At 39.4% G+C, this 27,806-nt stretch overlaps 1 protein-coding gene across 1 annotated transcript in view; it reads left to right on the top strand.

The window, feature by feature from the left end:
• XRCC5 (X-ray repair cross complementing 5) overlaps positions 1-27,806 on the top strand; it is a 98,805-nt gene that overhangs the window by 4,475 nt on the left and 66,524 nt on the right. The window contains exons 3-12 of the mRNA XM_010362320.2: positions 3,773-3,956; positions 4,865-4,913; positions 6,183-6,305; positions 9,217-9,408; positions 13,068-13,182; positions 14,575-14,713; positions 17,925-18,037; positions 19,675-19,737; positions 24,404-24,541; positions 25,408-25,498. Of these exons, the coding sequence (XP_010360622.1) occupies positions 3,773-3,956; positions 4,865-4,913; positions 6,183-6,305; positions 9,217-9,408; positions 13,068-13,182; positions 14,575-14,713; positions 17,925-18,037; positions 19,675-19,737; positions 24,404-24,541; positions 25,408-25,498 (1,207 nt within the window). The remainder of the gene's footprint in view (positions 1-3,772; positions 3,957-4,864; positions 4,914-6,182; positions 6,306-9,216; positions 9,409-13,067; positions 13,183-14,574; positions 14,714-17,924; positions 18,038-19,674; positions 19,738-24,403; positions 24,542-25,407; positions 25,499-27,806) is intronic.

The raw sequence follows: 27,806 nt of genomic DNA, 5'->3' as shown, positions 1-27,806 counted from the left end.
AGCTTGTAACCCATATTTCAACTGCTTGTTGCCTCTGCCTTACTAACGCAAGATACCAGCCTCCTTATGGTGTCCAGCCCTCTGTTTGGGGGAATCTGGGGAGTTTCCTTATGTGTACTCACATACAAGTTCACCTCCCACTACAGTCTGATATTTTTTCTTCCCTCATTTTGGCCCCTTCACTATTACAGTTTTTATCAGAAAGAAGAGACAGTAAAAAGTAATGTTTAAAAGCACAGTCCCTAGAGACAGATGACTTGGGTTTGAATCCTTGCTCTGCCATGTTATTTACTAACCTGAACTTGAACAAGTCCTTCAACTTCTTTGTGACTAGTTATCTTTTGCTGTGTAATAAACTACCCCAAAATATAGTGTCTCACATTTTAAAAAATCATCATTCATGGTTCTGTGGGATGATTGGGTTGCTCAGTTGGGTGATTCTCTATTGAGGCCCCTTACGCAGTTGCAATCAGATGGCATCTGGGGCTGGAGTCATCCAAAGGCCCAACTGGATGAGATGTCCAAAATGACTCACTCACATGGCTGGAAGACGATGCTTTCTAGTGGCTGTGAGCTCAGTTGGGGCTGTCCATTAGAACCTCTACATGTGGTTTCTGTATAGTTTGAATGATCACATGAAGCAGCTGGTTCTAAGGAGTATCCGTTCTATGAGACCCTGCCTATGTGGCTTCTTATGACCTATTTTTAAAAACCTCAGAAAGTCGTTTTTTTTTTGTTTTTTTTTGTTTTTTTTGAGACGGAGTCTTGCTCTGTGGCCCGGGCTGGAGTGCAGTGGCCGGATCTCAGCTCACTGCAAGCTCCGCCTCCCGGGTTTACGCCATTCTCCTGCCTCAGCCTCCCGAGTAGCTGGGACTACAAGTGCCCGCCATCTCGCCCGGCTAGTTTTTTGTATTTTTTAGTAGAAACGGGGTTTCACCGTGTTAGCCAGGATGGTCTCGATCTCCTGACCTCGTGATCCACCCGTCTCGGCCTCCCAAAGTGCTGGGATTACAGGCTTGAGCCACCGCGCCCGGCAGTCGTTTGTTTTTTATTAGTCAAACAAGACACTACGGCTAGGTCACATTTAAGGGAGGAGAATTAGACTCCCTTTCTTAAAGAGTACCCTGCAGATACAGGGAGAGAAAGAACGAATGGTGGCTGTCTTGGAGGTTAGCTATTACAGTGCCTCAGTGTCCCATTTGTAACATGAGAATAATAATACTTGTCACATAGGGTTGTTTTGAGGAATAAAAGAATCAATGTAGATAAAGTGCTTAGAACAGTGCTTGGAATTTTGTAAACACTATGTAAGTATCAGCTATTTTTATTTCTGCCCCTTCTACTTGGTATGACTGCCACTTTTGCTAAGTCCATGAGTTTCTGCTTCTTTCACTATCTACTGCTGCTCCTCCTGGACACTTCTGTTCTTCTGTGTGTTTCCACTTCCGTTTGGCACTAGTACGTCCCAACTGTCATTCCAGATTTTTAAAAATCTTGATGACCTGGAGTCCTTGAGGTGTTGTGTCAAGGAAGGTGCTCTAACCCTGTTATTGGTTATAGTTGTGTTGGTGGAATTCAGGTAGCGTGGCAGTGCCCTAGTATGCTGTTAGAGAAGGTAGGTAGACATGAGCAGGGCAGGAGAGAGGGCCTCCGAGAATGTTGGGCATTTGTGAAACCATGGTTAGGCAATTAGAAATCTGTCCCTCTGAAGTGATGAGCAGGGCAAGGGAGGCGCCCCAAAGCTGTCAGGTTCTCATTGAGGGGAAGACAGGCGGGCATAAAATATCAGTCTAAGGTAATAAGTAGCCATGATTGGCGCCAAGTATTTTAACAACGGACAAACACCTGGAGTTAGCAAGCCATAATCCCTAAGGCTTCGAGCATGCGCAGTAAAAGAGCAAGATGGTGAAATTTAACCAGTATAAAAGCTTCCTGTGGGGGCGCTCGATCAAAAAGGGCGAGTTCCCTCTACTGAGCATGCGCATGACTAGTAAACACACTAAGCGTGCCGCCCACTCCTAAGCAGGGCTAGTGCGCATGCGTTGATTAATTCGGCTCGCTCAAGGGAGGAACAAAGGAAACTGGAAGCTCGGGAAAAGATGGCGCCGGGGGGGCGGGGCTGTCTAAAAACTAAACAAAGAAGGGCGCAGCGCGCTTGATTTTTTATGTCGCCCTCTTGGTTCTCTTCCAAGCGTACTCTGCTTTCTCCAGTAAACTCTGACTTTGCTAAAAATAAATTTTTCCTCCTGCTTTAAATCTTGCCTGTGTCTGTCGTTTGAATTCTTTACTTCGAGAAGACCAAGAACCGAGATTACTGCAGAGTCGCCACTCCGCAGTTTCTCTGGATAACTGCCGACTCACACCCCAGTAACAAGAGTATAGGTGTTTTTTTGTTTGTTTCTGTTTTAAGGAGAAAGAATCAGGAAGTCAGAATCAGGAGCTTAGTGCTAGTCCCTTACTGCATTCTGAATTTTCTCCCCTCCCATGACAGAGATTTTCTCTAGGGCAAGATTCCCTTGCCTTAAGATGGATGCTTGTCTAGGCGGCAGATACCTGCTCAGCCATAATGCTAGACATGTTTGAATCCAGCAGCAGACACCTTTACTCCATGTACAACTGGGAATTGTAATTGTGTTATTTACAGACTAAATGATTAAACAGACCCTACAAAAATGAAAAATGACAATTCAATTATCTATTCATACAGCACTCTTCCCCATCAATGTAAAAAGGCCTGTGTTAATAATTAGATGGGGACAGGCCTGTCTTTTGTATCAGATACTATTTTTGGTTTTTATATTTTATTATGAAGTATTTCATAAAAGAGGCAAATGCAGAGAGTATACAGGTAACCAATTTTTCCATTGTCTTATGCTATAAATCTTAATGTTTTACCACATTTGTTGGATTTTTTTTTTTTTTTAAGTAAAGTGTTACAGATAAACTTGAAGGCCCTTGCTAATCCTTCTTTTCTCTTCTCCTTTTCTCAGGATTTTGGTAGTTAGTACCATGTATATTTTACACTTGGACATGAGTATATACTCATAAGTACTTAGTATTGTATAAAGCTGTCAAAAGTGTATGTAAATGGTTTTATATGGTACATGTAATTCTGTAGCATATCTTTTATCAACTTTTTTTTAGATCTTTTCATGTTGATATGTGTTGCACAAATTTATTCATTTTTATTGGAGTATGGTATTTTGTTGTATAAATATTCTGCAATGTATTTTTGCATTCTCCTGTTTATTGATAGTTTGCTTCCAGTTTTTGCCCCATTATAAACGGTGCAGAAGTGTAAACTTCCTATCTGTACATAATTTTTCTAGGGTATACTGTATATGCCTGCCAGTGAAATTGCTGGGATGCAGGCTATCCTGCATTTTTTTTTTTAAACCTCTGGAAAATGTAAACCTTAGACATTCTATAAAGACATACTAAAATCTTTCCAAATTATTCATGATTGGTTCTCTAATTGAGAATTAGAGTTTGATTTGGCTGGAAGTCATCAAGAGCACTTAACCACCCTCCTATTTCCACACCCCAACTTCTGCTGAAATGAAGGGTTAGACTTACAGTCGATGAAAAAAATCTGTTTAGAACCTAAGAATTGTCATTGTCCGTAAGTCTCATGTTTCATCCCTCCCAATACTTTACGACCCCAGGGATCTGCCATAGGGAAGTCTGGTTTTCCTGCTCCCTGAAGGTTAGGTATTTTATTGCTTCCAGGTGGTTCTAATATAATTTTCTGCCATCTGACGTTTTTTTCTAGGTGTTTGCTGAGAACAAGGATGAGATTGCTTTAGTCCTGTTTGGTACGGATGGCACTGACAATCCCCTTTCTGGTGGGGATCAGTATCAGAACATCACAGTGCACAGACATCTGATGCTACCAGATTTTGATTTGCTGGAGGACATTGAAAGCAAAATCCAACCAGGTTCTCAACAGGCTGACTGTATCCTTTTTCTGCCAGAGAAGACTTTAAGAAATTTCCTTTATTCCGGGAATCGTAAAGCAGTTTGATGAGACACCCCCAGAGTTTCAGCTATGAGTATATGGGTATATTTTGCTCTGAGGAGGGGGAGGTAATGTGTTAATAGGGTTTAATGTGAAATTAATCAGTTTAAAACGGTGCCTGGGTTCCCAGCCCTCCACTCACTTCCCTATTCTCTGCATGGGTGATGATATTGAGAGGTTGGGAGGCATAGGAAGAGGGAAGATCCTAGGGAGTACATGTGAGCATTGACTATATGCAGAGGGTTTTAGGGGGGCTCGTTAGAAATGTTTGGAGGTGGATAAAAGATATTTTTAAAAGAGCATCCTCCCAGTGTTCTCTACTTTTTTTCTGGGTGGAAGATGTTTTTGTGCCAGAAATCAGATTGATACCCAAAGTGAGATTTCCAGTTTACTCCACAGGTCCCCTAATTTTAAGGGATCACTCTTGTTCTTTTTCTAATCAATTAGTAGTGCTATTCCTGATCACTGGGAAGTGCTAATTGTGTTAGGAGTGACTTGCAAATGCTACATTATAGTTTGCTTCATATTTAAAAATGAACTGTGACCACCAAAAATGGATTCTAGTTACTACTAAATGACGTAATTTTTGGTTAAATGAATGCAATGTGTTAGGTTACCTTTTGTTTATATTTCTTGGTTGTTTTTGGCAGAATATGTACTTGGATATATAGAATGTATGAATATATGTTAGTGAACTTCAGAAGAAGGGCATTCAGGCATGTACTTTTAAGTCATCACATAGTTCAGTGTCCACAATTTCCAGCACAGTGGACTTCATTGGAAAGAGTTGCGTGTTCATGGCATGAAGAGACTGTTTGGTGATATCCCTGTCCTTAACTAGCTGAGTCCTGGATGCACTAATTGTGAGCATGGATGTGATTCAACATGAAACAATGTAAGTGTTCCAAGGAAGAGAGCTGGAAGTGAATCTTTCTGCAAAAATTGTATGGGTTAATGTATTGAATGTACTTTGTGATTCATTGTTAATCAAGCAACATGTTTGTGTGGCAAAAGAAACTTTATAGAATTGAATGGTTCAGTCCAGCCTCTCTGTTTTATAAGAGTTTTAAAAGAGGAAGGGCTATACTGGGTGAGTATTTCTCTGGGAGAAGTAAAACGTTTGACTTATTTCAGTTTACTTCCTATTAGATTTAAGCTGATTACCAGGAATTTTTAAAAACACTAAGTGGTATAAGCCATATGTCATTAAGTGCATAGTAACTCTGGCCAAATTCCCTTTTTTGTTGTGTGTGTGTATGTTGGTGTTTTTGTTTTTTTTTGTTTGTTTTTGTTTGTTTTTTTTTTTTGGAGTTGGGGTCTTGTTCTGTCACCCAGGCTAGAGTGCAGTGGTGCCAATATAGCTCACAGCAACCTCAGCTTGATCTCTTGGGCTCGGGAGATCCTTGCATCTCAGCCTCCTGAGCAGCTGGGACTACAGGTGCATGCCACCAAGTCCAGCTAATTTTAGAATTTTTATTTTTGCAGAGATGGTCTCACTCTTTTGCCTAGGTTTTCTCAAACTCCTGGCTTCAAGCAGTCCTCCCATCTTGGCCTCCCAGAGTATTAGGATTATAGGCATGAACCTCTATGCCTGGCCTGCTTCCTAATTCATTATTTAATTATTGTGCCTTGGAAATGTATCTCTGGAGACGTACATGTACATATACACATACCTCTTGCCTGTCAGGAAAATCATTTGCACTAAAATCCCAGGCCTAAATCTGTATAATCATTTCTCAGTCTCTATATATCCTCTGCTGAATCTTACCACACAAAATCTGCATGGAATCAGAGCAGGATATTTAGAAAGTGAACCTGAGCAAGGCTGAAGTTATAGTATGCTGGGATAATTCTTTGTTTACATTCTGCCTGTATGGAGCCTGGGAAGGGATATTTTTTCATCACATTTGAGTTAGGAATCCGGAAACATAGTATTTCCATAATACTCAGAAATTTTGGCCAAGATGTTCAAAGTATAAAGTATATCAGGTTGATTATGAATTTAATAAGAACTTCATTGGACTACTAGAATGTAATCACATTTATTAACTTTATCCAGATCCGTTTCTAAGCTTCTGTCCCCAGTGACCAAGTATATTTGAATTTGTAAAAAAAAAAATAATAATTCAGGAGAATGATTTCTTAATGTAACTCTCTGTTTTAGAGGAAAGAAGTTTGAGAAGAGGCATATTGAAATATTCACTGACCTCAGCAGCCGATTCAGCAAAAGTCAGCTGGATATTATAATTCATAGCTTGAAGAAATGTGACATCTCCCTGCAATTCTTGTAAGAGCCTAAGAATAATGCATGTAGACAAATCCTGTGATTTCCTAATGCAGTGAATGGGACCTCTTTATAGAGTACTTGGTTTATGGGAATTTTCACTTTCTGCTCCAAGGCTGAATCTGTCAGATGACTGACTACTCAGCAAACATTTGCTGATTACTTTCTGTGTTCTAGGAACTGTTCTGAGTGGTGGTGACAAAAAGATGAAAGTCAGTGATCCAGAAGAATTGAGCTTAGTGGCAGATCGTTGTTTAGTGTTGTTAGACTCAAAGAATTGAGGATTAGAAGAACCCTTTGAGGATATCCAGTTTGTCTCCTTCCTGCTTAGAAGGCTTTACCCAAACAGTTAGCAGATTGATGGATTTTTTTTTTTTTTTTAAAACAGCTCTAGAGAACTATGTCCTATAGAAAGTGGATGTTTTAGGGTAGACAGGAATGCCAACTTGGGAATCATTCTAAATACATAACATGTTTATATTTAATTCTTTACAGATCCAAAATATATAGACACATACATAAAATTTGATTTGCTTATGTTTATTCAGAGATGGAGTATAAAACTTTAGGGGAAAAAATATGTATTTCACAATTTGTTAGGGAGAGAATTCCTCCTCACACAGTAACTTGAATTTTCCCTCCAGGATTTACTTTCTCTGTGTTATATCCCTAACAAAAATTTCTTTTCACTACACTAACCCTTCCTGCTGCATTTGGAACTATTTTTTCTTGTCCTATTTTTGGTGACAATTGAGTGGTGGTATAGGATGTTGAATTATTAATCTTCTAGGAATACTTGTTTTTCAAATTGAGAGCTATGCCAAGAATCCTGTAGCTTAGAGTGGTAAGCCTTTGGCTTCATAAAATGCCAGGGGACATGAAGAACTTGTTTTGCGTGTATGAGTAGTCTTCTCTTAAAACTACTGAGCGACATCTCCTTTCTGTATGACTGGAAAAAGAGTTCAGAATAACCCATCAAACCAGTACTTGTTAAGATGGTACTTCAGAGAAATTAAGTGCTTTTAAGTGACGCTTCTTATTGAGTTGAGGTTTTTCTCAGTACTTCAGAAGCCCAGCTCAGCTTCTGGTCCCTTTTCATAATCTCAGGATGCCTTTACATGTTAGAAGCATACTGCATTTCTGTGAATGTCATTCGAAAGAGCTACCCATTTTTTTTGATGAGCAATACAGAAAGGTGCGCAGAAGAGAAAGCATAACCTTCTATCTGCTTTTTATTTGGTTGTATTTTTTTCTTGGTAATATGCTTTCTTCCTGTGCTACAAACCTCCAGCATACAAAGTAGAGTTCATAGTTTTACTGTTTGATGTATTCCGTGTACAACTGATGGTTGTAATTGGACTAAAAAAAATACCAGCAGCGCAGAAAAGCACTGTGTTCTGTTTTTAATTAATTGATTAATTTATTTATTTTTAGAGATGAAGTCTTCTTCTGTAGTGGCATAGTTATAGCTCACTGTAGCCTAAAACTCTTGGGTTCAAGTGAACCTCCTACCTGAGCCTTCTGTATAGCTGAGACTACAGATGCATGTTACCCCACCCAGCGGATTTTAGTTTTTTTGTTGTTGTTGTTTGTTTTTGAGATGGAGTCTCACTCTGTTGCCCAGGTTGGAGTGCAGTGGCGTGATCTCGGCCCACGGCAACCTCTACCTCCCAGGCTCAAGCAGTTCTCCTGTCTCAGCCTCCCTAGTAGCTGGGATTTCAGACGTGTGCCACCATGCCCGGGTAATACTTGTATTTTTAGTAGAGATGGAGTTTTACCATGTTGGCCAGGCTGCTCTTGAACTCCTGACCTCAAGTAATCCACCTGCCTCGGCCTCCCAAAGTGCTTGGATTACAGGCGTGAGCCACTATGCCTGGCGTAGTTTTTAGTTTCTTCTGCTGACTACTGAGGAAGCTTATTTCTGATCTAATGCAGAATAGCCAGAACTGTTACTGTAATTTCTTTTTCCAGGATAACTTCTTTTCTCTTCGCTTTTATGACATTTGTCCTTTTCTGGTTGTTGCTTTGGAAACGGGAGTAACCTGATGCAAACCCTGTGTGTTACACTTTCCTCCGTGGAAACTTTTTACCTGATAAATAATGTGGGACATGCAAATTACATCATGCTGTGTTTGCTAAGTATATGAAGAAAAATTGCAAACAGAAAGTCCTGTTTTAAGTGTAGCAAATAAAATGAGAAATCATCTTAAAAACAAATTTATTTCTCATAGTTCTGGAGGCCAGGAAGTCCAAGATCACAGCACTAACAGATTTGGTATCTGCTGAGAGATCTCTGCTCTCAAGATGGTGCCTTGTTGCTGTGTCGTCCCATGTCAAAAGGGCTAACACTGTTCTCACATGGTGGAAGGACATAAAAGGCAAAAATGGCAAAAAGCCTCTCCAACCATTTTTTTTAAGGTCGCTAATTCCATTTATGAGTTCCCCACCCTCAGGATTTCATTACCTCTTGAAGGGCCTCTGTCTTAATGGTATCATATTGGTGATTAGGTTTCAAAATAATGATTTTGGGGGACATGTATAGACCATTACAATGTGGAAGAGGCCAGTCTGAGAGAGTGAAGCCAGCATAAAGGCAAATGAAGGTAAAATAGAGGGAGAGGGAGGGAAATCCTTGCCACAATGGAGACCCTGGGTCTGGACTTTCTAAGGCCTTGTGCCACCCTGCCCTTTCAATTACTTGGTTATGTAGTAGCCAATGATTTTCCCCTTTTACAAATCAAAGAGGTTTCAGTCACTTGAAACTGGGAGAATATTGGCTAAGGTAGGTAAGAGTCGTTTGACAGCTGAGAAATTCAAAACTTGGTAAGATTGACTGATGTGCTCATTTTCTCATAGCTGATGAGTTACAGTTACAGCATTAGAACACTAACTACTGTTGATCTTTCTTTAATAGCTTGCCTTTCTCACTTGGCATGGAAGATGGAAGTGGGGACAGAGGAGATGGCACCTTTCGCTTGGGTGGCCATGGGCCCTCCTTTCCACTAAAAGGAATTACCGAACAGCAAAAAGAAGGTCTTGAGATAGTGAAAATGGTGATGATATCTTTAGAAGGTGAAGATGGGTTGGATGAAATTTATTCATTCAGGTAAGAATTGAAAAAATTGATGGGAATTTTTAATTGTACCCTCATAAATTGCTGTTTTGATTAGAGGTCTCCCAAATGTTTCCTTTTTCTGGGCCACTCTTGAATTAGTCATTCCTTAATATTCTGAGTTTTATTAAATAAGTAGTACACCCACCCTTAATCACCCTTTTTAAAGTTTGTGTTCTTGGCACGTGTTTCTCATTTATTTCCAGGACCTGTGTCAGCAAAGCTCAGGAATATATAGATACCATGAGAAATTAACAAGTCAAATTGCAAAAGATGAAATAGTAGATTTCTTCATTATGCCAAGCTTGGGATGCATTTCTTGGGCCCTTTCTTTTTACACATCTACAAAAAACAAAATTATAGAAAATGGTCTCAGATCTGAGATAGTCACTATCTTCTTATCATCCATTTAAGGTTTTAGAAAGTAGCATACTATGGTTTAGTGATTTGTTAAAAAACTTTTGATCACAAAGCAGTTTGATTGAGTGAAAAAAAAAAAAACAAAAACCTACAATGTAAAGAGTTCATGGCCTACTTACTTTATATGGGCGTTGGAAAGGCAGAATGATTTAAGACAAGTGAATTCATTGAAGTACCATGTGACGATAAAGCAAACTGCTTTTTCAACCATCCAGCTAGAGACTATGGAAGAAACCATCTCCTTTATCTTATTCTTGGTTGGAGTTGGACATACATGCATTTTGAGCAAAGAACCTAAGAAGCATCGGTGGCATCTAGAATAGTGTGTGTCTATGGGGTTCAATTTGGTAAAAGTGGCAATAGAGTACTTTACATAGCAGTATGGCTTGGGTGGTTCAAATCATCAGGGATAATACTGCTTGATATTCATGAATTATTTCCAACTTATCAGTCTGTACACAAAATACAGGCTGTTTAAGCACATTGAAGTAATGATTCAACAACTGGAATTTTTTAAAGTAGCTACAGTGTATGTCTCCTTAATATTTTTTCTCAATGACCCATTTTTAATATTTCTGATGAGCTATAATTGACAAAAACTATATTCTGATTTTCTAAATACAGACAGCCTTGAAAAATGATAGGTAAATGGAAATTTAGGTAACAGAATTGTAATTGCCCACAGGATTGCCCTAGGAATCAGTGAGGAATCCTGTGAGGTGAAGTTTCTTGGCATAATGTGTCTTGTCACAATATGTATGGATGTGTGTTCCTAAGTTGTTTCTCTTTCAAATTTGCGAATAAATGCCTTAAGCTAAACATATTACCCATGATATCATAAAGAAAAATCAGGCTGGACATTGTGGCTCATGCCTGTAATCCCAGCACTTTGGGAGGCAGATCACTTGAGGTCAGACGGAGTTTGAGACCAGCCTGGCCAACATGGCGAAACCCTGTCTCTACTAAAAATGGAAAATTAGCTGGGCATGGTGGTGCATGCCTGTAGTCCCAGCTACTCCGGAGGCTGAGGCAAGTGAATCACTTGAACCTAGGAGGTGGAGGTTGCAGTAAGCCAAGATCATGCCACTGTACTCCAGCCTGGGTGACAGAGCGAGATTCTGTCTCAAAAAGAAAAGAAAAATTAGAGACCAATATAGATTATTCTTTAAAAAGTGTTTTTGTTTGTTTTTTAAATTTCTCTGTAGCATATCAGGTAGGGAAATTATTGACTATGCATTGTTTTAGCATTTCAAAGCTTCTTTGATTTTAGGTCTGCAATGAAGTGTAGACCACAACTTTGCCATCCAATGCAGTAGCCATTAGCTATATGTGGCTATTTAAATTCAAGTTAGTTAAAATTAAATACATTTTAAAATTGAGTCCTTAGTCATAGTATCTGTGTTTAAAGTGTCTATTGGGCTAGCATGGTTAGAAATAGAACATTACCATCATTGCAGAGAGTTGTACTGGACAGCACTGGACTGGATCTATCTCCATATAGATCTTAGGAACAGAACTTGGCATCTACTTGAGGAGATTGAGCTCTACTGCAGAACTGAGTCAGTTGTTCTCAGATTTTTTTTTTTGAGACAGGGTCTCGCTCTGTCACCCAGGCTGGAAAGCAGTGACGTGATCTCGGCTCACCACAACCTCTGCCTCCCGGGTTCAAGCAGTTCTCATGCCTCAGCCTCCTGAGTAGCTGGGATTACAGGCTTGCGCCACCATGCCCAGCTACTCAGATCTTATATATTGGATGTCGGTCTTTAGAATTTTCCCTGAAATAGAATCTAAACCTCATGGTGATTTTAGGCCATGAGGTTTATATTCTGTTTGACCAGTAATGTTGTATGAGACAGGTTAGACCTGGTTCAGACCCATTCATTCCTCAACAAATCCAGAGCCCATTGTGCACCATAGGCTTTGGAAGCTGGGTGTCAGGTAAGATATCTACTATTCATTGTAAATTATTTCTGAAAATTGGAGTCTCTTGCGACCTCTCTGTCCATAACCCTGTGGGTAATGTAAAATAATTCCCTTTACCACTTTGTAGATCTGTTTTTTATCTATACCAAGGAGTTCAGCCAGAAAGTCTGGACTGTATGCTTTGAGTGTATTTTGTCATTAATTCCTTTGCTGCTGATTTTAGTGAATACCACAAATTCCACCTATGTCCTGTCATCTTCCCTGTCATGTTTGATTAGGGGCCAGATGAAAATATGATTGATCTTCACTTTTGTTTAAATGACTCAGCACTCCACAACACTGTTTACACCTCTCCCAGCCTTTCCCACCAGTAAGAAGCCTAGAGTTAACCTGTTTTACCTTAAGACTAAATGTGAACTAAATTCCTTTATTCCTTGGAGAGTCTTTTTAACTCTCCCTATTATGTACATATAAAAACATATCTTTAATATTCAGAATTGGAATTAATGAATTATAGAGTTGTAAACAGTGATGATAATTATAGGATGGTGCCCTCCCTTTGATAATCTGGAACAGAGGTTCTTTTTTTTTCCTTTTTTTTTTTTTTTTTTGAGACAGAGTTTCATTCTTGTTGCCCAGGCTGGAGTGCGTGGCGTGATCTCAGCTCACCGCAACCTCCGCCTCCCAGGTTCAAGTGATTCTCCTACCTCAGCCTCCACGAGTAGCTGGGATTATAGACATGTGCCGCCACACCTGGCTAATTTTGTATTTTTAGTAGAGATGGGGTTTCTTCTCCATGTTGGTCAGTCTGGTCTTGAGCTCCTGACCTCAGGTGATCTGCCTGCCTTGGCCTCCCAAAGTGCTGGGATTACAGGCGTAAGTCACCATGCCGGACCTGAGCAGAGGTTCTTATCCTCAGGTCCATGGTTTTCAGGGAGTTGGTGGTGAACCCTTTATATTGTGTGCAGACTCATTCATGAATGTGCTTTCATCACATCCTCAAAGATGTCCTTGGTCCTGAAAAAATGTTAAGAACCTCTGGCAGAGTTGAAAGAAAATATTGAATAAGGGGAAGATAGAGCTGTTCATTTTCACCTGTTAGTAATGTAGCTACTATTTCCTTCTAAGCCAACTCATTCATGCCCTGGCTATCTCCCAACTTGTGGTTGTTGTTTTCCTGCCATCCCCTGCTGTTTCTCTCTTTATGATTAACAACAGCTCACTTCTCATTCTAGAAAATCAAATGCATCATCCAGAACAAGTTAACATTTAAAAATTGTTGCTTTCATTTTATATTCTTCTTTATTAAGTGAGAGTCTGAGAAAACTGTGTGTCTTCAAGAAAATTGAGAGGCATTCCATTCACTGGCCCTGCCGACTGACCATTGGCTCCAATTTGTCTATAAGGATTGCAGCCTATAAATCGGTAAGTGGCAGGTACACATTTTTAACAGAAATGTTACCAGGCAGATAAATATGTGTATATAAGGAACAGACAATTCATGTGTGTGTTACTCGGAACTATAATTGCTGCTTTTCTAGTTGTTCTCCCTGCTCATTTAATCTCCATGTTTAGCTTTTTATGTAAAAGGCAGGCTAGGAGAGGAAGTTTAAAAAATTGCCTATAATAGAGTTTGATTCCCTCCTCTTTTACTTTCTCTCCACTGGTAATTGATTGTTAATCACAAGTTCTAGGCCTCTCTCTTTCTTTGAAAAGAAAGAAAGTGAAATGCATTAAGCTGTGTTATTGTAGTATCGTAGCAGAAATGTAGATAATGCACCAAAGTTGAGTTCAGTTTTAGAGCTTCAGTCACACCTAATTCAGTTATGAATGATCTGATAGTAATAACATCTGTGAAATGTAAAAAAAGTTTTGTTACTGTAAAATTGCATTTTATAATATATGTACATTTATTTACAATAGCACACTTTAAAAAATGAATTGCTTTTGGTGATTATTTGATGAAATTCTAGTTTGAGTAGGAATCTGATTGGTGCCTCCATATGAGCCTCCTTGCCTTTTCACTTTAAGTGTTCAAAATACATAGGAACATTTTAGACATAAATATACAAAAACATGTTTTTATGTATTCAGTTTTTTTCTTTGTATATTAAAGAGCTTAATTCCAAAATACATGATATATCCTTGAAAACCTTGGGGTAGTTCTTTATTTATTTCAGCTTCCATCAGAGCTTAGAATAGTGTCCCTAGGAATGTGAATACAGTCTCCCCCCTTTCTTATTTTGGCCTCCTTTTCAGATTTCTTTGTTGATTTCTGACACAGATATATTGCTTCTTTTTTTTCTATTGAAAACTATGATAAAATGTGTAGTCCTCTTTTTATTAGACAGTCTGCCTGGGTGCAGTGGCTCATGCCTGTAATCCCAGCACTTTCAGAGGCTGAGGTGGGCAGATCACTTTAGGCCAGGAGTTTGAAACCAGCCTGGTCAACATGGCAAAACCCTATGTCTTCTAAAAATACAAAAATAGTCAGGCGTGGTGATGTGTATCTGTAGTCCCAGCTACTTGGGTTTCTGAGGCATGAGTATCGCTTAATCTCGGGAGGCGGAGGTTGCAGTGAGCCAAGATCACACCAGCCTGCACTCCGGGAGAAAATGAAATGTGGAGAAAGTTATCCAGTATATTTTGTTATGAAATAAATTAAAAATTTCATAATAGGCATGAGCAAACAAAATAATGTAGCTAGAGTAATTGTTCTGGATTTTTGTCTGTGCCAGAGGGTGTATTAGGTTTTTCATCTTCTATCAATTGGAATCCCAACTTTCCTTGTTTTCCCTTTGTGTTTTGGAATGTAAGATTCTACAGGAGAGAGTTAAAAAGACTTGGACAGTTGTGGATGCAAAAACCCTGAAAAAAGAAGATATTCAAAAAGAAACAGTTTATTGCTTAAATGATGATGATGAAACTGAAGTTTTAAAAGAGGATATTATTCAAGGTATGTCAGTAAGAAAGAGTTTTCACTGTTGCCTAAAAGACATTTTCTTTAACGTGATACAATGCCGGCTGGGGTTTGTATTATTGTTTGTTTAAAGTTATGTCTTTGAGTTATAGAGATACTACAGTTTGAAAGGATAATGAGACCCTAGGTCCTTTAGCTCATTTGTTGGGTCTTAGGCAGGTTGGTTCTCAGGAGTACGCTTGGGTGTTCCATCTCTGAGTTTTAAATGTCCTAAGTGATAGTACTCAATACTTGGCTTTATTTTAAAGTTTGAAACTCACTAGCTAGGAGAATGTTTAATATGGCTGAACTAAGGTTTTTTATTTTATTTTTGACTTTCATGGTGATTATTCTTCTAAGTGCCAACTTCAGGTTTTATATCCTACCAGATATGCTTCCTTAATTTAGGGCCCGAAAATTATTTGCATTTATTATATTGCTTCATATTAAATAGGATTTTTTTTTAATAGGATTTTTTAAAAAGTTGTACTCCTTTATTATACCCATTTGGATTGAATAGTGTGTCTAGATGGCATCTTTATCCAGAGGACTTAGAAACTAGCTGAGGATATCTGTATGTTCAAGACCTAAAATTATTAAGATACCAAATGATAGTTAAGATAGAAACCAGAGTCCTTAAATAAATGTTTTGCCAGGCTATTCACTACCTAGTATAGTTTTGATTTGCAAGTCTTGAAAAGAATTCTTTTCCTCTGTGACACTGTATTTCATCTTACCGTGTACGTTTGTGTGTGTTGGAGGAGGAGGTTGTTTAAAGGTGGTAGTGATTGTGATTCCTTCCTTTCTCCTGATGGATTATGTATAGAATGTAATTAATACCCTACAATTTCTACTAATTACTGAGTTCAATTCTGTAGCATAGAACATGAATTTTGGAATCAAACCTGGGTTAGAATCATGGTTCCATCATTGGTTAATCATTTGATCCTAGTATAATGACTGGCTTATGGTAGGAAGAATAGCATGATTAAAGGCACAAGACCAGGAAAGTAGGGGGACTTCTCAGAGATACTATGTAGTCCAGTTGGGTTGGTGTATTGAGCATGTACAGGTTAGTACTTGCGGGTATCATCTGATGGACAGCCTGCATTTTCTCTTTTAATCATCAACGACCATCTTATAAAGCAAGCATTCTTTGTTATTTCCATTTTATAGATAAGGGAACTGAGGCTGAAAGACACTCATTCACATATTCAAAGCCACACAGCTCTCAACTAGCAGGACTTGGATCTAGGCCTGTACTGCTTCAGAGTCTGTGTCTGCATACTATTCTGAATTTGGACTGAGTAATGAAGGGCTTTGGATAATAAGCTAAGAGTTTATGCATAACCTTGAAAACAACGTGGAGCCATTTACAGTTTTGAGAAACCATTGGGGCTATGTTTTAGGAAGATTAATATGACAACTGGTTGTAGGGTGGATTGGAAGGAGAAGGACCTAGCGATGAGGATGAATGCCAGTTCTTTTGGTTGTTAGCAAAGAAGGCATCCCTGGTTATCTTAGGCAAAAAGGAAATTTATTGCTGGGGCAATGGAGAGGGAAGAGTTAAAAACTGCTTGGGTTCAAAGAGCGTAGAAGTGAATCTTTTCTCCTGTACCTTTTTGCGGTTACCAGCTTACTTCCTTTGCCTATCCTCCAATTTCCAGCCCCTAGTCAGCTAGCGGTTTTGTGTGTGTGTGTGTTTTTTTCTTGAGCTAAGGTACCAGTATACACATGTGTGCAAAGGAGTATGGTTAAATGTTGTAGTCTGTTGTAAGTATACAATGTACAAAAGTTGTAGTTATACGCCCTTTAAGTAAATGAACAAGAAAATATAAAACAGTTTTAGTTAGAACGTTTGTTATAAGTTACACAATTCACACGATTCAAGTAAGAAGATGACTGATGACAGAGATAAGTTAAGACAAACATTTGGTTTAGGTACCAGTGTTAATCATGTGCCATACATTTCCCTGTTAATTTTTGTTGGAAGTTTTGGTTTTCTCACTAGCTTTTTAAAAAAGACATAAATGGAAATGAAAATGTGTTTCTTTTTTGAGATGGAGTCTTGCTCTGTCACCCAAGCTGGAGTGCAGTGGTGCGATCTCAGCTCACTGGAACCTGCACCTCCGGGGTTCAAGCAATTCCCCTGCCTCAGCCTCCTGAGTAGCTGGGACTACAGGCGCGTGCCACCATGTCTGGCTAATTTTTTTTGGATTTTTAGTAGAGACTGAGTTTCACTGTGTTAGCCAGGATGGTCTTGATCTCCTGACCTTGTGATCCACCTGCCTTGGCCTCCCAAAGTGATGGGATTACAGGTGTGAGCCACTGTGCCCGGCCTAAAAATGTGTTTCTTTTTAATAAAATAGATGTCATCAACAGACTAACACTAGATCACAGAATCTGTCCCTGGATGTGAAAGTTTTATTGTGTCTTGGAGTAAAGATGCATGTGCTTTTCCTTTGCATTTATCCAAGGCCAGAATCCTTGGATTTTGATGCTCCTTCTTCCCACAAAACATATACTGTGTATTGAAAGGGCGTGATTTTCCAAATACAGGCTACAGAACAGGGTTGAACTTTTTTTTTAAGAAGCCAAAAGCCTATGTTTATGTAAATATCCTATGCATTTAAAAAGAAAAGAATACAATTAAATCCCAGAAATAAAAGCAATTTAAATATAGAAAAGTATACAACTTATCAATTAGATGTATCCAAACAGAAGAGTTTTAGCTTCTGTCAGGCATTGCATATCTCCAGCATGTGTTTTTGAGAATATTTTGTTCTGAAAATTTCCTGTTGGCATTTTTCTCTGTAGGTCTCTAGGTTTCTGAATAATGTGTTCTTATGTTTACAAGTCATGCTGTACTTCAGTCAACCATGGTTTATCTTTGGAGGATAACTAGTACGTTATGTTTGCCAGATTTTTTCTTTTAGGCTGGGTAATCATTAAGGTAACTAGACTGCAAAATATGCTACTTTAAAAAATGTAATTAGATTTTAATCATCTCTATATTGTATATGTGGTTTGTGTATCTGCTGCTGCTTTTTCACTGTTGATCACAAGGGGCAGTAATCTGATCAGGGAATAGAAGATAGAGGCTTGGTCTGGCGTGTGCGTGTATTGTTAACGTATGCGTAGAGCTAATTTCAGCTTGTAGAAAATGAGGCCCCATATGCTTAACAGATGCTCTTCCCTTTTTCTCCAGGGTTCCGCTATGGAAGTGATATAGTTCCTTTCTCTAAAGTGGATGAGGAACAAATGAAATATAAATCGGAGGGGAAGTGCTTCTCTGTTTTGGGATTTTGTAAATCTTCTCAGGTACAGTTGTGAACAAAATGAATGAGCTTTTTCCTAGCTGTTACTTGAAATGGTGTGCTTTTGATTGGTCATTTTGTTTGTAAGGTATATTTATTTCACTTTTTTTTTTTTTTTTTTTTTTTTTTTTGAGATGGAGTTTCGCTCTTGTTGCCCAGGCTGGAGTGCAATGGCATGATCTCAGCTCACCACAACCTCCGCCTCCCGGGTTTAAGCAATTCTCCTGCTTCAGCCTCCCAAGTAGCTGGGATTACAGGCGTGTGCCACCACGCCCGGCTAATTTTGTATTTTTAATAGAGATGGGTTTCTTCATATTGATCAGGCTAGTCTCGAACTCCTGACCTCAGGTGATCCACCCAACTCAACCTCCCAAAGTAGCTGGGATTATAGGCGTGAGCCACTGTGCCCGGCCTTATTTCACTTTTAATCTTTCTGAAATGTAGGCTGGGGGTTAATGTTGCTGTGGTATGTATTGTATACATTAGGAAATTGAGGTTCAGAGCCATTAAGTAAATCTATATGAGCATAGTAAACTAAAAATATAGGATGGTTTTTGAATGGGGAATGGAAGTGGAGATGAAGGGTATCTGAATTATATGGGCCTAACCCTTATCCCTTTGAGACTCAGTCTTCTTGAGCTGCTATTATGGTGAAAGTGCTCATAATGTCTCAACTCTAGAGGTGAGAGGGCATAAAAAATACATGAGAAACATTGCCCAATACAGCACATGGCATGTTCCTAAAAATAAACCCCAGGCTCCAGATTTCATAGATGAGACAAAGTTCATCTTGGTAGATAAGTGCAGGTGGTTATGATTTTCAGAACTCTTCAATACTCGTTTTCTAATCTGATATTAGTAGAGCTGTCTTGACCCCTCTTGATACTGTGCTAGATAATTTAATTTAAGCGGGTGGGGGGAGAGACATGCAGTACTCATTTTTGATTTAATTTCTCTTTCAGCCCTTCCCCTTTAATTCTTCATTCAGGCCTCTACTGTTCATCAGTGCCTCATTGCTACTCTTAGGAGGAAATGCAAACCACTTAGCTTTGTTCTTAGGAGACTTCATCGTCTGATCTTTGCTAATCTCTCTAATTTTTCACCTTTCCCCTCACACAGTGGCACTGTGCTACTCCAAGAGCTATTCTCCAAATGTACCATGCTTTTACAGCACTCCAGACTTCGATTCTTACTGTTTTCTCTGGAACGCTTGTGCCCAGACTTTTCTCTTAGTTCCTCTTTGTCCTTTTAAATCTCGACTTAGGTGTCACCATTTGCAGAAACCTTCCCTAATCCCTCATGACCAGGCTTATTGCCCTCCTTATGTGCTCTTATAGCACCGTGTAACCTGGACTGTAATACTGCACTGCAGTTAATTTCATATTTATCTATCGAAGCTCCTCAAGGGCAAGATTATATTCTGTTCACTGTTGTGTTTATAGTACTCAATGTTGGATGTATGCTAGATGCTCAGATATTTGTTGTGTTGAATTGAATTAAAATTCAGGTAATAAGATGTTTTTAGTATCTGAATGTTTTTCAGTAAGAGGATTTTGAATGGAATTTCTTAGCAATGTGTGGCATTATGGTTATACATGTTACTTATTTTGGATCAAAACCAATTCTTTTCCTCTCTTGTAGGTTCAGAGAAGATTCTTCATGGGAAATCAAGTTCTAAAGGTCTTTGCAGCAAGAGATGATGAGGTGAGTTGGCAGCAGGTCTTTGAGGTAGTGCTACAGAATTGAATTGTAAGTCTGTGAAAGCGAGTTGTTTGGGGCTTTTATAGTTTAAAATGACATGAATTCTTGCAATAGGAGTGAGAAAATCCACTAATCTTTAACTGAAAATGGAGATATGGTCGATGAATTTGTGTTAGCATGGGCACAAGACCCAAGGACGTGGAGACCAAGAAAGTATTAAAAACATTTTGAACAAGTACATTTAGGTATGGGAATTTCACAGTCAATTGTTAAGGAGGGTTGGGTCAGGTTGACATTTTGTGTTGTCGTAAGCATCCTGGATGTGCACTTCCATGACTCACTAGACTGCTTTCGTCATTGAGGAAATGTGTCTTTTCTCTATTCCTCTCTCAGCGCTCTTTTCCTGCCTCCCCAAGATACTTTGTTTTTAGGCTGGTTTTGCTCTCGCTAACAGCCCATGACTGCTGCATTCTGCACTCACATCTGCCCTTTCTGTAAATATTTTCTATTTGATCTCCAAGTCAGAACTAACTTTGTTGGAGATGTTGATTTTAACTGGAAGTTTGCAGTCTACTATCTGTTTAAGGCAGCTTAAGCAGGTTTCCAAGATCCTGAAGTATTTGCATTTGCAATTAATAAACTGGATGTAGAAGAATATTTTTTGTTTGAGGTGGGGGTAGGTTGGTGGTATAACTAGCATAGTTCTCTTTTTCTCCTCACTTCTGGAAGGTAGCTGATTGCTGATGTAGTAAATGAGTATGCCATTACTATCTCAGAACAGTTAAGGGAAGAAAATGTTTGGCTTCTGCCCTGTTCTGAATGAATTATTAGAGCAGAATATTAGCATACATGAATCTTCAAGTTTTAGAATCCTAGTTCATGGATTTCTCTTGAGTCAAATCCTGTTGGGAATCATGGAAGTCTGGTATATACTGTCAAACCACAACTTAGCTGAAGTTTTATTTTGTTTTGTTTTTTTAAGAGACACGGTCTCACTATGTTTCCCAGGCTGGCCTGGAACCCCTGGGCTCAAGTGATTCTCCTGCCTCTGTTTCCCAGATAGCTGGGACTGTAGGTGTGCGCCACCTTTCCTGGCTTCTGCTGAAGTTTTAACTTCCACTTACTGTTTCATTACACAAAGAATATGTGATCACTTCATGAGACTTGCTGGGTATGCAGTGAGGAATCACAAAGCTGTGTTGAGACACACATGTTGGGTAATTATGTAGACTTGCTAGCTAAGGGCAGCCTTGTGGATTGCATAATTCGAATCTGGCCTTATACAAACACTAATTTCTGTATATCATAGGATCACTTTGAGGTAACTCCAAAAAAAAAAGAATTTATCTCCTAATGGCAAAGGAATACTGTCTAGTGTCAGTTTTTGATGTAGTAAAAAAAAATGAGAATATCTAATTGGAGCTTATGAGATAAGCAAGGGAGTAAGGAAACAATGTCATATGAGGACTTCCAGTTAAAAAAAAAATTGCCTGGAGGAGACTTGTGTAGGTAGGCAAGTGTAGGAGGGATGACAGACATAATAGCACTCTTCATGCATTTGGAGAATTATCCTGTAGAATAGAAATTAAAGTCTGCTTCATATCAGAGGGGTGAACTGGAAACAGCAGGTAATGGTTTTTGTTCAAGATGAAGAATTACTTTGTCAACAAGAATTACTGTCCTCACTGGATTGTTTTCTTGTAAGATGGTCAGATCCCCATTTCTATAAGTTTACAGGAAAAGTCTTTATCACTCATATACATGTGGGTTGCTAAACTGGATCAATACTGTTGTTTTTTAGCTCAAATATTCTGATTCTTTGGATAATTCCCTCTTACAGTTTTCTCTGGTTATTAGCATATAATTTTTTGTGTTGAGAATCTGTACTTTTATGTGCTAATTTGCACTGTGTGTAGAAAACAAGGGGGGAAAAGAAAGGAAGGAAATGGAGCTTTAGTTGAGTTATACACAGGTGTAGTACTGTCTTACCATGTAGCAGTCATTCATAGCCCCATCCTTCCTTTTTTTTTTTTTTTTCTCTGATACGGAGTTTGGCTCTTTGTAGCCCAGGCTGGAGTACAGTGGTATGATCTCGGCTCACTGCAACCTCTGCCTCCTGAGTTCAAGTGATTCTCCTGTCTCAGCCTCCCAAGTAGCTGGGGTTACAGACGCCCGCCACCACGCCCGGCTACTTTTTATATTTATAGTAGAGACGGGGTTTCACCATGTTGGCCAAGCTGGTCTTGAACTCCTGACCTCAGGCGATCCGCCCCCCTCGGCCTCCCAAAGAGTTGGGATTACAGGCGTGAGCCACCATGCCTGGCCCCTTCCTTCTTTTAAACATCCTAATTGGTGTTATCAAAGACATATAAATAAAAAAACTTCAAACAAATTGTAAGTAGTCTCTTCCTCAGATTCTCATTGTGTTTATCTAGCCCTTTCTTATGGGACTTAACTATTAGAACATACATGTTCCATATTTGCTACATACCTACGTAGCTCATTTCTGCTAGTAAAGAATGTATTAGTTAAGTGAGGTCAGGGACTCATCTTTGTTTTTTCACAGGGCTCAAGACAGTGCCTGGCAAAGAACAGGCACTGAGTAAAATAGCCTTTGAACTGAACTGAAAAAGTAATGATTCTGTTATGAAATCTGTACAGGATTCTAATGGCCAGGTCTTGGGAGTCATAGGTTTTTTGTTCATTTGTTTTGTTTTTACAACAGCATGGCTGAGAGGTCATAGGTTTTTAACTTTGATAAGGTTAACCATGATAGTGAGAAAAGTACATAGTGTCTGGGGAGTTCTACAGAGAGAGAGAGAGAGAACTGACTAAGGTAAATCTGGAATGGAGAAGGTATCAATTTACTAAGCCTTGAGAAAAGGTTAGAAGCTGGAGAGCCAGAGATTAGTAAGGGGGCATTCTAACTAGCAGGACATGATATGAGCAAAGGCCAAGTATGAGACCTGCCCCCAGTCAGTGATAGCTCAGTAAGGCCAGAATGGAGGAACCACTGGAAGGGGGTGATGTGATGAACTCTGTGAACAGAGCAGGCTGTGAGGGAAGAGATGGATTTGAGAGACAGTGTAGACGTAGAATAGGTAGAGTTTCGTGAACACTTAAAAGGTGAGGGATGATGAGGCCCAGCACTTTGAGAGGCCGAGACAGGTGAACCACTTGAGGTCAGGAGTTCAAGATCAGTCTGGGCAACATGGCAAAACGTCATCTCTACTAAAAATACAAAGAGTTAGCTGGGCATGGTGGTGCACGCCTGTAATTACAGCTACTCAGGAGGCTGAGGCACAAAAATTGCTTGAACGTGGGACACAGAAGCTGCAGTGAGCCGAGATAGTGCCACTGCACTCCAGCCTGGGGGACAGAGTGAGACTGTCTCAAAAAAAAAAAAAAGAAGTGAAAGATAAGAACGGTGCGGTGGCATTATCAAAGACTGGGGCTTCCAGTTTGGTTGCTTGGGCAATGATGTTAATGGAAATTGGGAATCCAGGGGGAGATCGAGGGGGAAAGATAGTAAGTTTAGGTTTTGTCTTGTGGTGAATGTGAACCGTTCATACTGAACAGTTTGAGATAACTGAGGATGCCGTGTGAAATATCCACCAGCTAGTAGGCAATCTAAGTCTAGATCTTAGGAGAATTTTAAAAATGAATGTACAGGCCTGGCACGGTGGCTCATGCCTGTAATCCCAGCACTTTGGGAGGCCAAGGCGGGCAGATCACCTGAGGTCAGGAGTTCGAGACCAGCCTGACCAAAATGGAGAAACCCCGTCTCTACAGAAAAAAAAAAAATTAGCTAGGTGTGGTGGTGGATACCTGTAATCCCAGCTACTTGGGAGGCTGAGGCAGGAAAATCGCTTGAACCTGGGAGGCGGAGGTTGCAGTGAGCCAAGATCGCACCATTGCACTCCAGCCTGGGCAGCAAGCGCGAAACTCTGTCTCAAAAAAAAAAAAAAAGGAATGTACAGATTTTTGATTCATCAACTCGTGGGACTGGATGAAATAATCCCCAAGTAGAGTTTTAGAGTGAGAGGAGGAGAGAAGGGCCTAAAGTAAAATTTACAAATTGGGGAAAAGAGAACAATCAGGAGAATGCTGTTTCTGAAGCCAAGGAAGGAGAAAGTATAGAGACAGCGGAATGGTGAGATGCTACTGTCAAACAAAAAAATCAGGAACCAAGGAGTTGGCAATTAGGAGGTGATGGGTGACTTTAGAGGATAATTTTAGTAAGGAAGTGGGGGCAGTAGCTGGACTAGACTGAAGAATAGTTATGCACTAAGCAGTGGAAACAGCATGCCTATTATTTTATGAAATTTAGAGGTAAAGATAGGAAAGATACTGATAGCAATTTATGGAGTGGGAGGGACAAAAGATTTTGTTTAGGAGGGCTGAGACGAGTTTATTTTTAGGGTAAAGATAAATTTAGAGAAGGAAGGTTGGAGCAGTAAGACAGGATTTAGTTAATGAGGTTAGTCCCAGAAGAACTGCAGTAAATTTTAGTAATCAAAAGCAAATGTGTGCAGTTCGTCCTTAAAGTAAGGGGGCACCTAAAAAATATAAAATGGAAAGAAAGCGATAACAGTTGTAAAGTATTTAGTTCTGTTGTGAAAACTCTCACATGTTGAATATGTGTTAATACATCCATGTTTCTTACCAGGCAGCAGCAGTTGCACTTTCCTCCCTGATTCATGCTTTGGATGATTTAGACATGGTGGCCATAGTTCGATATGCTTATGACAAAAGAGCTAATCCTCAAGTTGGTGTGGCTTTTCCTCATATCAAGCATAACTATGAGGTAAAACCCAAAGTCTTAATGTTTTTTTTTCTTCAGTTCCTTTAGTCTAAGCAGTGTTTCTCAGCTGCTAATGTTCATGGTAATTACTTGGGGGTCTTGTTAAAATGCAGATCCTGATTCTGTAGTTCTGGAGCAGGGCACCGATTCTCCGTTTCTCTTGAAAAATGCTGATACTGGTTTGTGAACCACACTTTCAGTTGGAGGAAAAAGTATACATTATAAAGATAATATAAGAATCTTTTAATTATAAAGTATTATAAGAGTCTCTTTACTAAGTATTATGAAAATCTTTTTAGATTAAAATAATCTAATCCATAAAGGTTCACCATGGCCTTTTCTTGGTTCTCATCCTTCTTGACTTATTGGAACCAAATAGAAAGAGAAATTACCTCCATTTTTACAAATGAGAACTATGAATACAGGTTGAGGATGTGATTTTGTTGTGATCCTTGTGATACAGTTTATTTAAGGGCTCTCTTGTGTAAAATACAGTTCTAAATTCCTGACCGTTTCCTCTGTCTCAGAGAATTTACTGTGGCAGAACTAGAAAGAGAAGGCACATGTCTTGACATCCAGGTCAATCTTCTGCACCCCAATCTTCTCATTTGTTGTATTGGTCATGCAATTTATAGCAGTCCTTTAGTAGTCTTTTATGCATTTCTCTTATGTTTAATATTCTCTATACTGTTTGCAGTTGTGAACAGCCAATAGCAGAAGTCAAAACACTTCAATTTTCATGTGCCAGAATTGGGCTGTCTGATGTTTGAAATATTTCTGTTATGCTACTTTCACAGAATTTGGGATCAGTTTTATATTTTTTCATTACTTTGATCATTTCTGCATTTACCCCCTTTCTTTCTCATTAGTGTTTAGTGTATGTGCAGCTGCCTTTCATGGAAGACTTGCGGCAATACATGTTTTCATCCTTGAAAAACAGTAAGAAATATGCTCCCACTGGTGAGTTTGTTTTCATTTAGATCACTCATTTACTCTACACACACTGTTCTTGGGAAATCACCTGTCTGCTAGTTATTGGTTGGGGCCAGGTATTTACAGCGTTCAATTAGTTGGATTTCCAATCATACACTTACACACAGTAATGATGAAGGTGGTTTACTTGGTGTTTTTCCAATAGTAGGGATAGGTTTGCCCTAAACTCATCCAACACTGTCCAGTTTTTGCCTTGGAGCATGTACCTAGGGGAAAACTTGATGGTAATGGATGTCCATCTCTAGTTGTGAGCAGAGTTTGCCCCTGCTGAAGTCAGTCTAACTAGTATCAAACCTGTGATTTCAGTGTTCTATGTAAAGTCTGATGTAGCTTTGAAATGAAAAGTGACAGTGCTGAAGATTAACTTTTCTCTTTTCCCCGTTTTTGTAGTTTGCACCAACAGTCCACGTCTCATTGTTACTTATTTCTGGCTTTAAGGAGTTACTTCAGACTTGGTATGAAAGGCCCTTACTGAGCATCTGGCTGCAAATGTCAGGGTCCTATACAGAATGATTCTTACAGCCACAGGTCCAGTCTTTCAGAGAGTCTATCATTTAAAACAATTGTAATAAAATATAATAGGGCGCAGAAGTAGAAAACATACCAAAAAGAACAACAAATGATGCGTAGATGTTTTAGTTTACAAGTTTAAATATACTGTCTCTGTCAGTGCAGGATTAGGGAATTGTGAGGTGGGTCTCGGAACTCAATTCTTTATGTTATTTTGGCTAGACCCTTTGGAAGTTGTGTGCTGTCAACAGGCCAAGAATCAGTTGGTTCCCTAGGGCCTGTATCTTTACCTTCCTTCTATAAATGAGTCTGTCTGCATCACGGTGGAGGCAGGCATGGACCTGATTGTATGGAAGTTGCCACTGTGTTACAGTATTACCCTGTCTCTACTTCTTGATAATTCCAAAACTTAAATGAGTAGAATATTTAATTTAATTACTTACTTATTTGATACAGGGTCTCACTCTGTCACCTGGATGGAGGGCAGTGGCATGATCATAGCTGAAACTCCCTGTGTATTAGTTTGTTTTCACTCTGCTGATAAAGACATACTGGGAAGAAAAAGAGGCTGGGGAGGCCTCAGAATCTTGGCGGGAAGCAAAAGGCGAAAGGCACTTCTTACATGGTGGTGGCAAAAGAAAATGAGGAAGAAGCAAAAGTAGATACCCCTGATAAACCCATCAGATCTGAAGTGAATAAATCTAGAGACTTATTCACTATCATCAGAATAGCATGAGAAAGACCAGCCCCTCTGATTTGTTTACCTCCCCCAGGTCTCTCCCACAACATGTGGGAATTCTGGGAGATACAATTCAAGTTGAGATTTGGGTGGGGGCACAGCCAGTTCTGGCTCAAGCAATCCTCCCTCCTCGGCCTCTCAAATAATTGGGACTACAGGTATGCGCCACCATGGCTGGCTAATTTTTAAAATTGTTTGTAGAGATGGAATCTCACTATGTTGTCAAAACTGGTCTTAAACTCCTGGGCTCAAACAGTCCTCACATCTCAGCCTCCCAAAGTGTTGGAATTATGGGCATGAGCCATCACTTCCAGCCCAGAATATTTTTAAAAACCCACTTTGTTAATAGTTTATTTCGTCAACATAAATCACTCAGGATCTAAAACATTAAATATCTTCTGTTATCTATTTTCTGTGAGTTAGCATTTGTTTACATTTTCTCCATTGGAAAAATGGACCATTAAAGTTATTTCATGTATTTCCCAGTAGATGTCTATGTAGGGATGCAATGCCAGGATGATCTGGCCTCCTACTACCTTGTAGTAGTAGGTGAAAAATCACTGAATGTTCACATACACAAGCACTGCCTCCTACCTGTTGCTGGGAGGGCCTTGAATTAGCAAGTTCAAGATGGTGTTGGCTGTGCCATTGCCTAAAACCTCCCCTGAAAAGTCCATAAACAGGTAGAAAAGAAATATCTCATGATAAATATCTGTATGCTCTTTTATTTTGTTGTAGCTGTACAAAAGGGATATTTGAAAAGGTGAAGCATAGAAGTATAATGTACTTTTTAGAAACTGCTTACTCTCTCTCTTCCACCGTTTGCCTGGTGACTGGATGTTCCAAAAATAGTGCCTCAGGTTCAACAGCTGAACTGCTGTATAAATCAGCAAAATGAAAGTTACACACAGTAGTTTAGGCAGAAGTATCTTTGGGAGCATTGCCTTTCATCCATATTGCTTTGGGCTGTGCCATTTTTATTGACTGAGTAGATTTTTATTGAGGAGCACTTATTTTCCATTAGTA

The sequence above is a fragment of the Rhinopithecus roxellana genome, chromosome 14, assembly GCF_007565055.1.
Source record: "Rhinopithecus roxellana isolate Shanxi Qingling chromosome 14, ASM756505v1, whole genome shotgun sequence".
Taxonomy (NCBI): domain Eukaryota; kingdom Metazoa; phylum Chordata; class Mammalia; order Primates; family Cercopithecidae; genus Rhinopithecus; species Rhinopithecus roxellana.
This window is presented reverse-complemented; position numbering and strand designations above follow the sequence as displayed.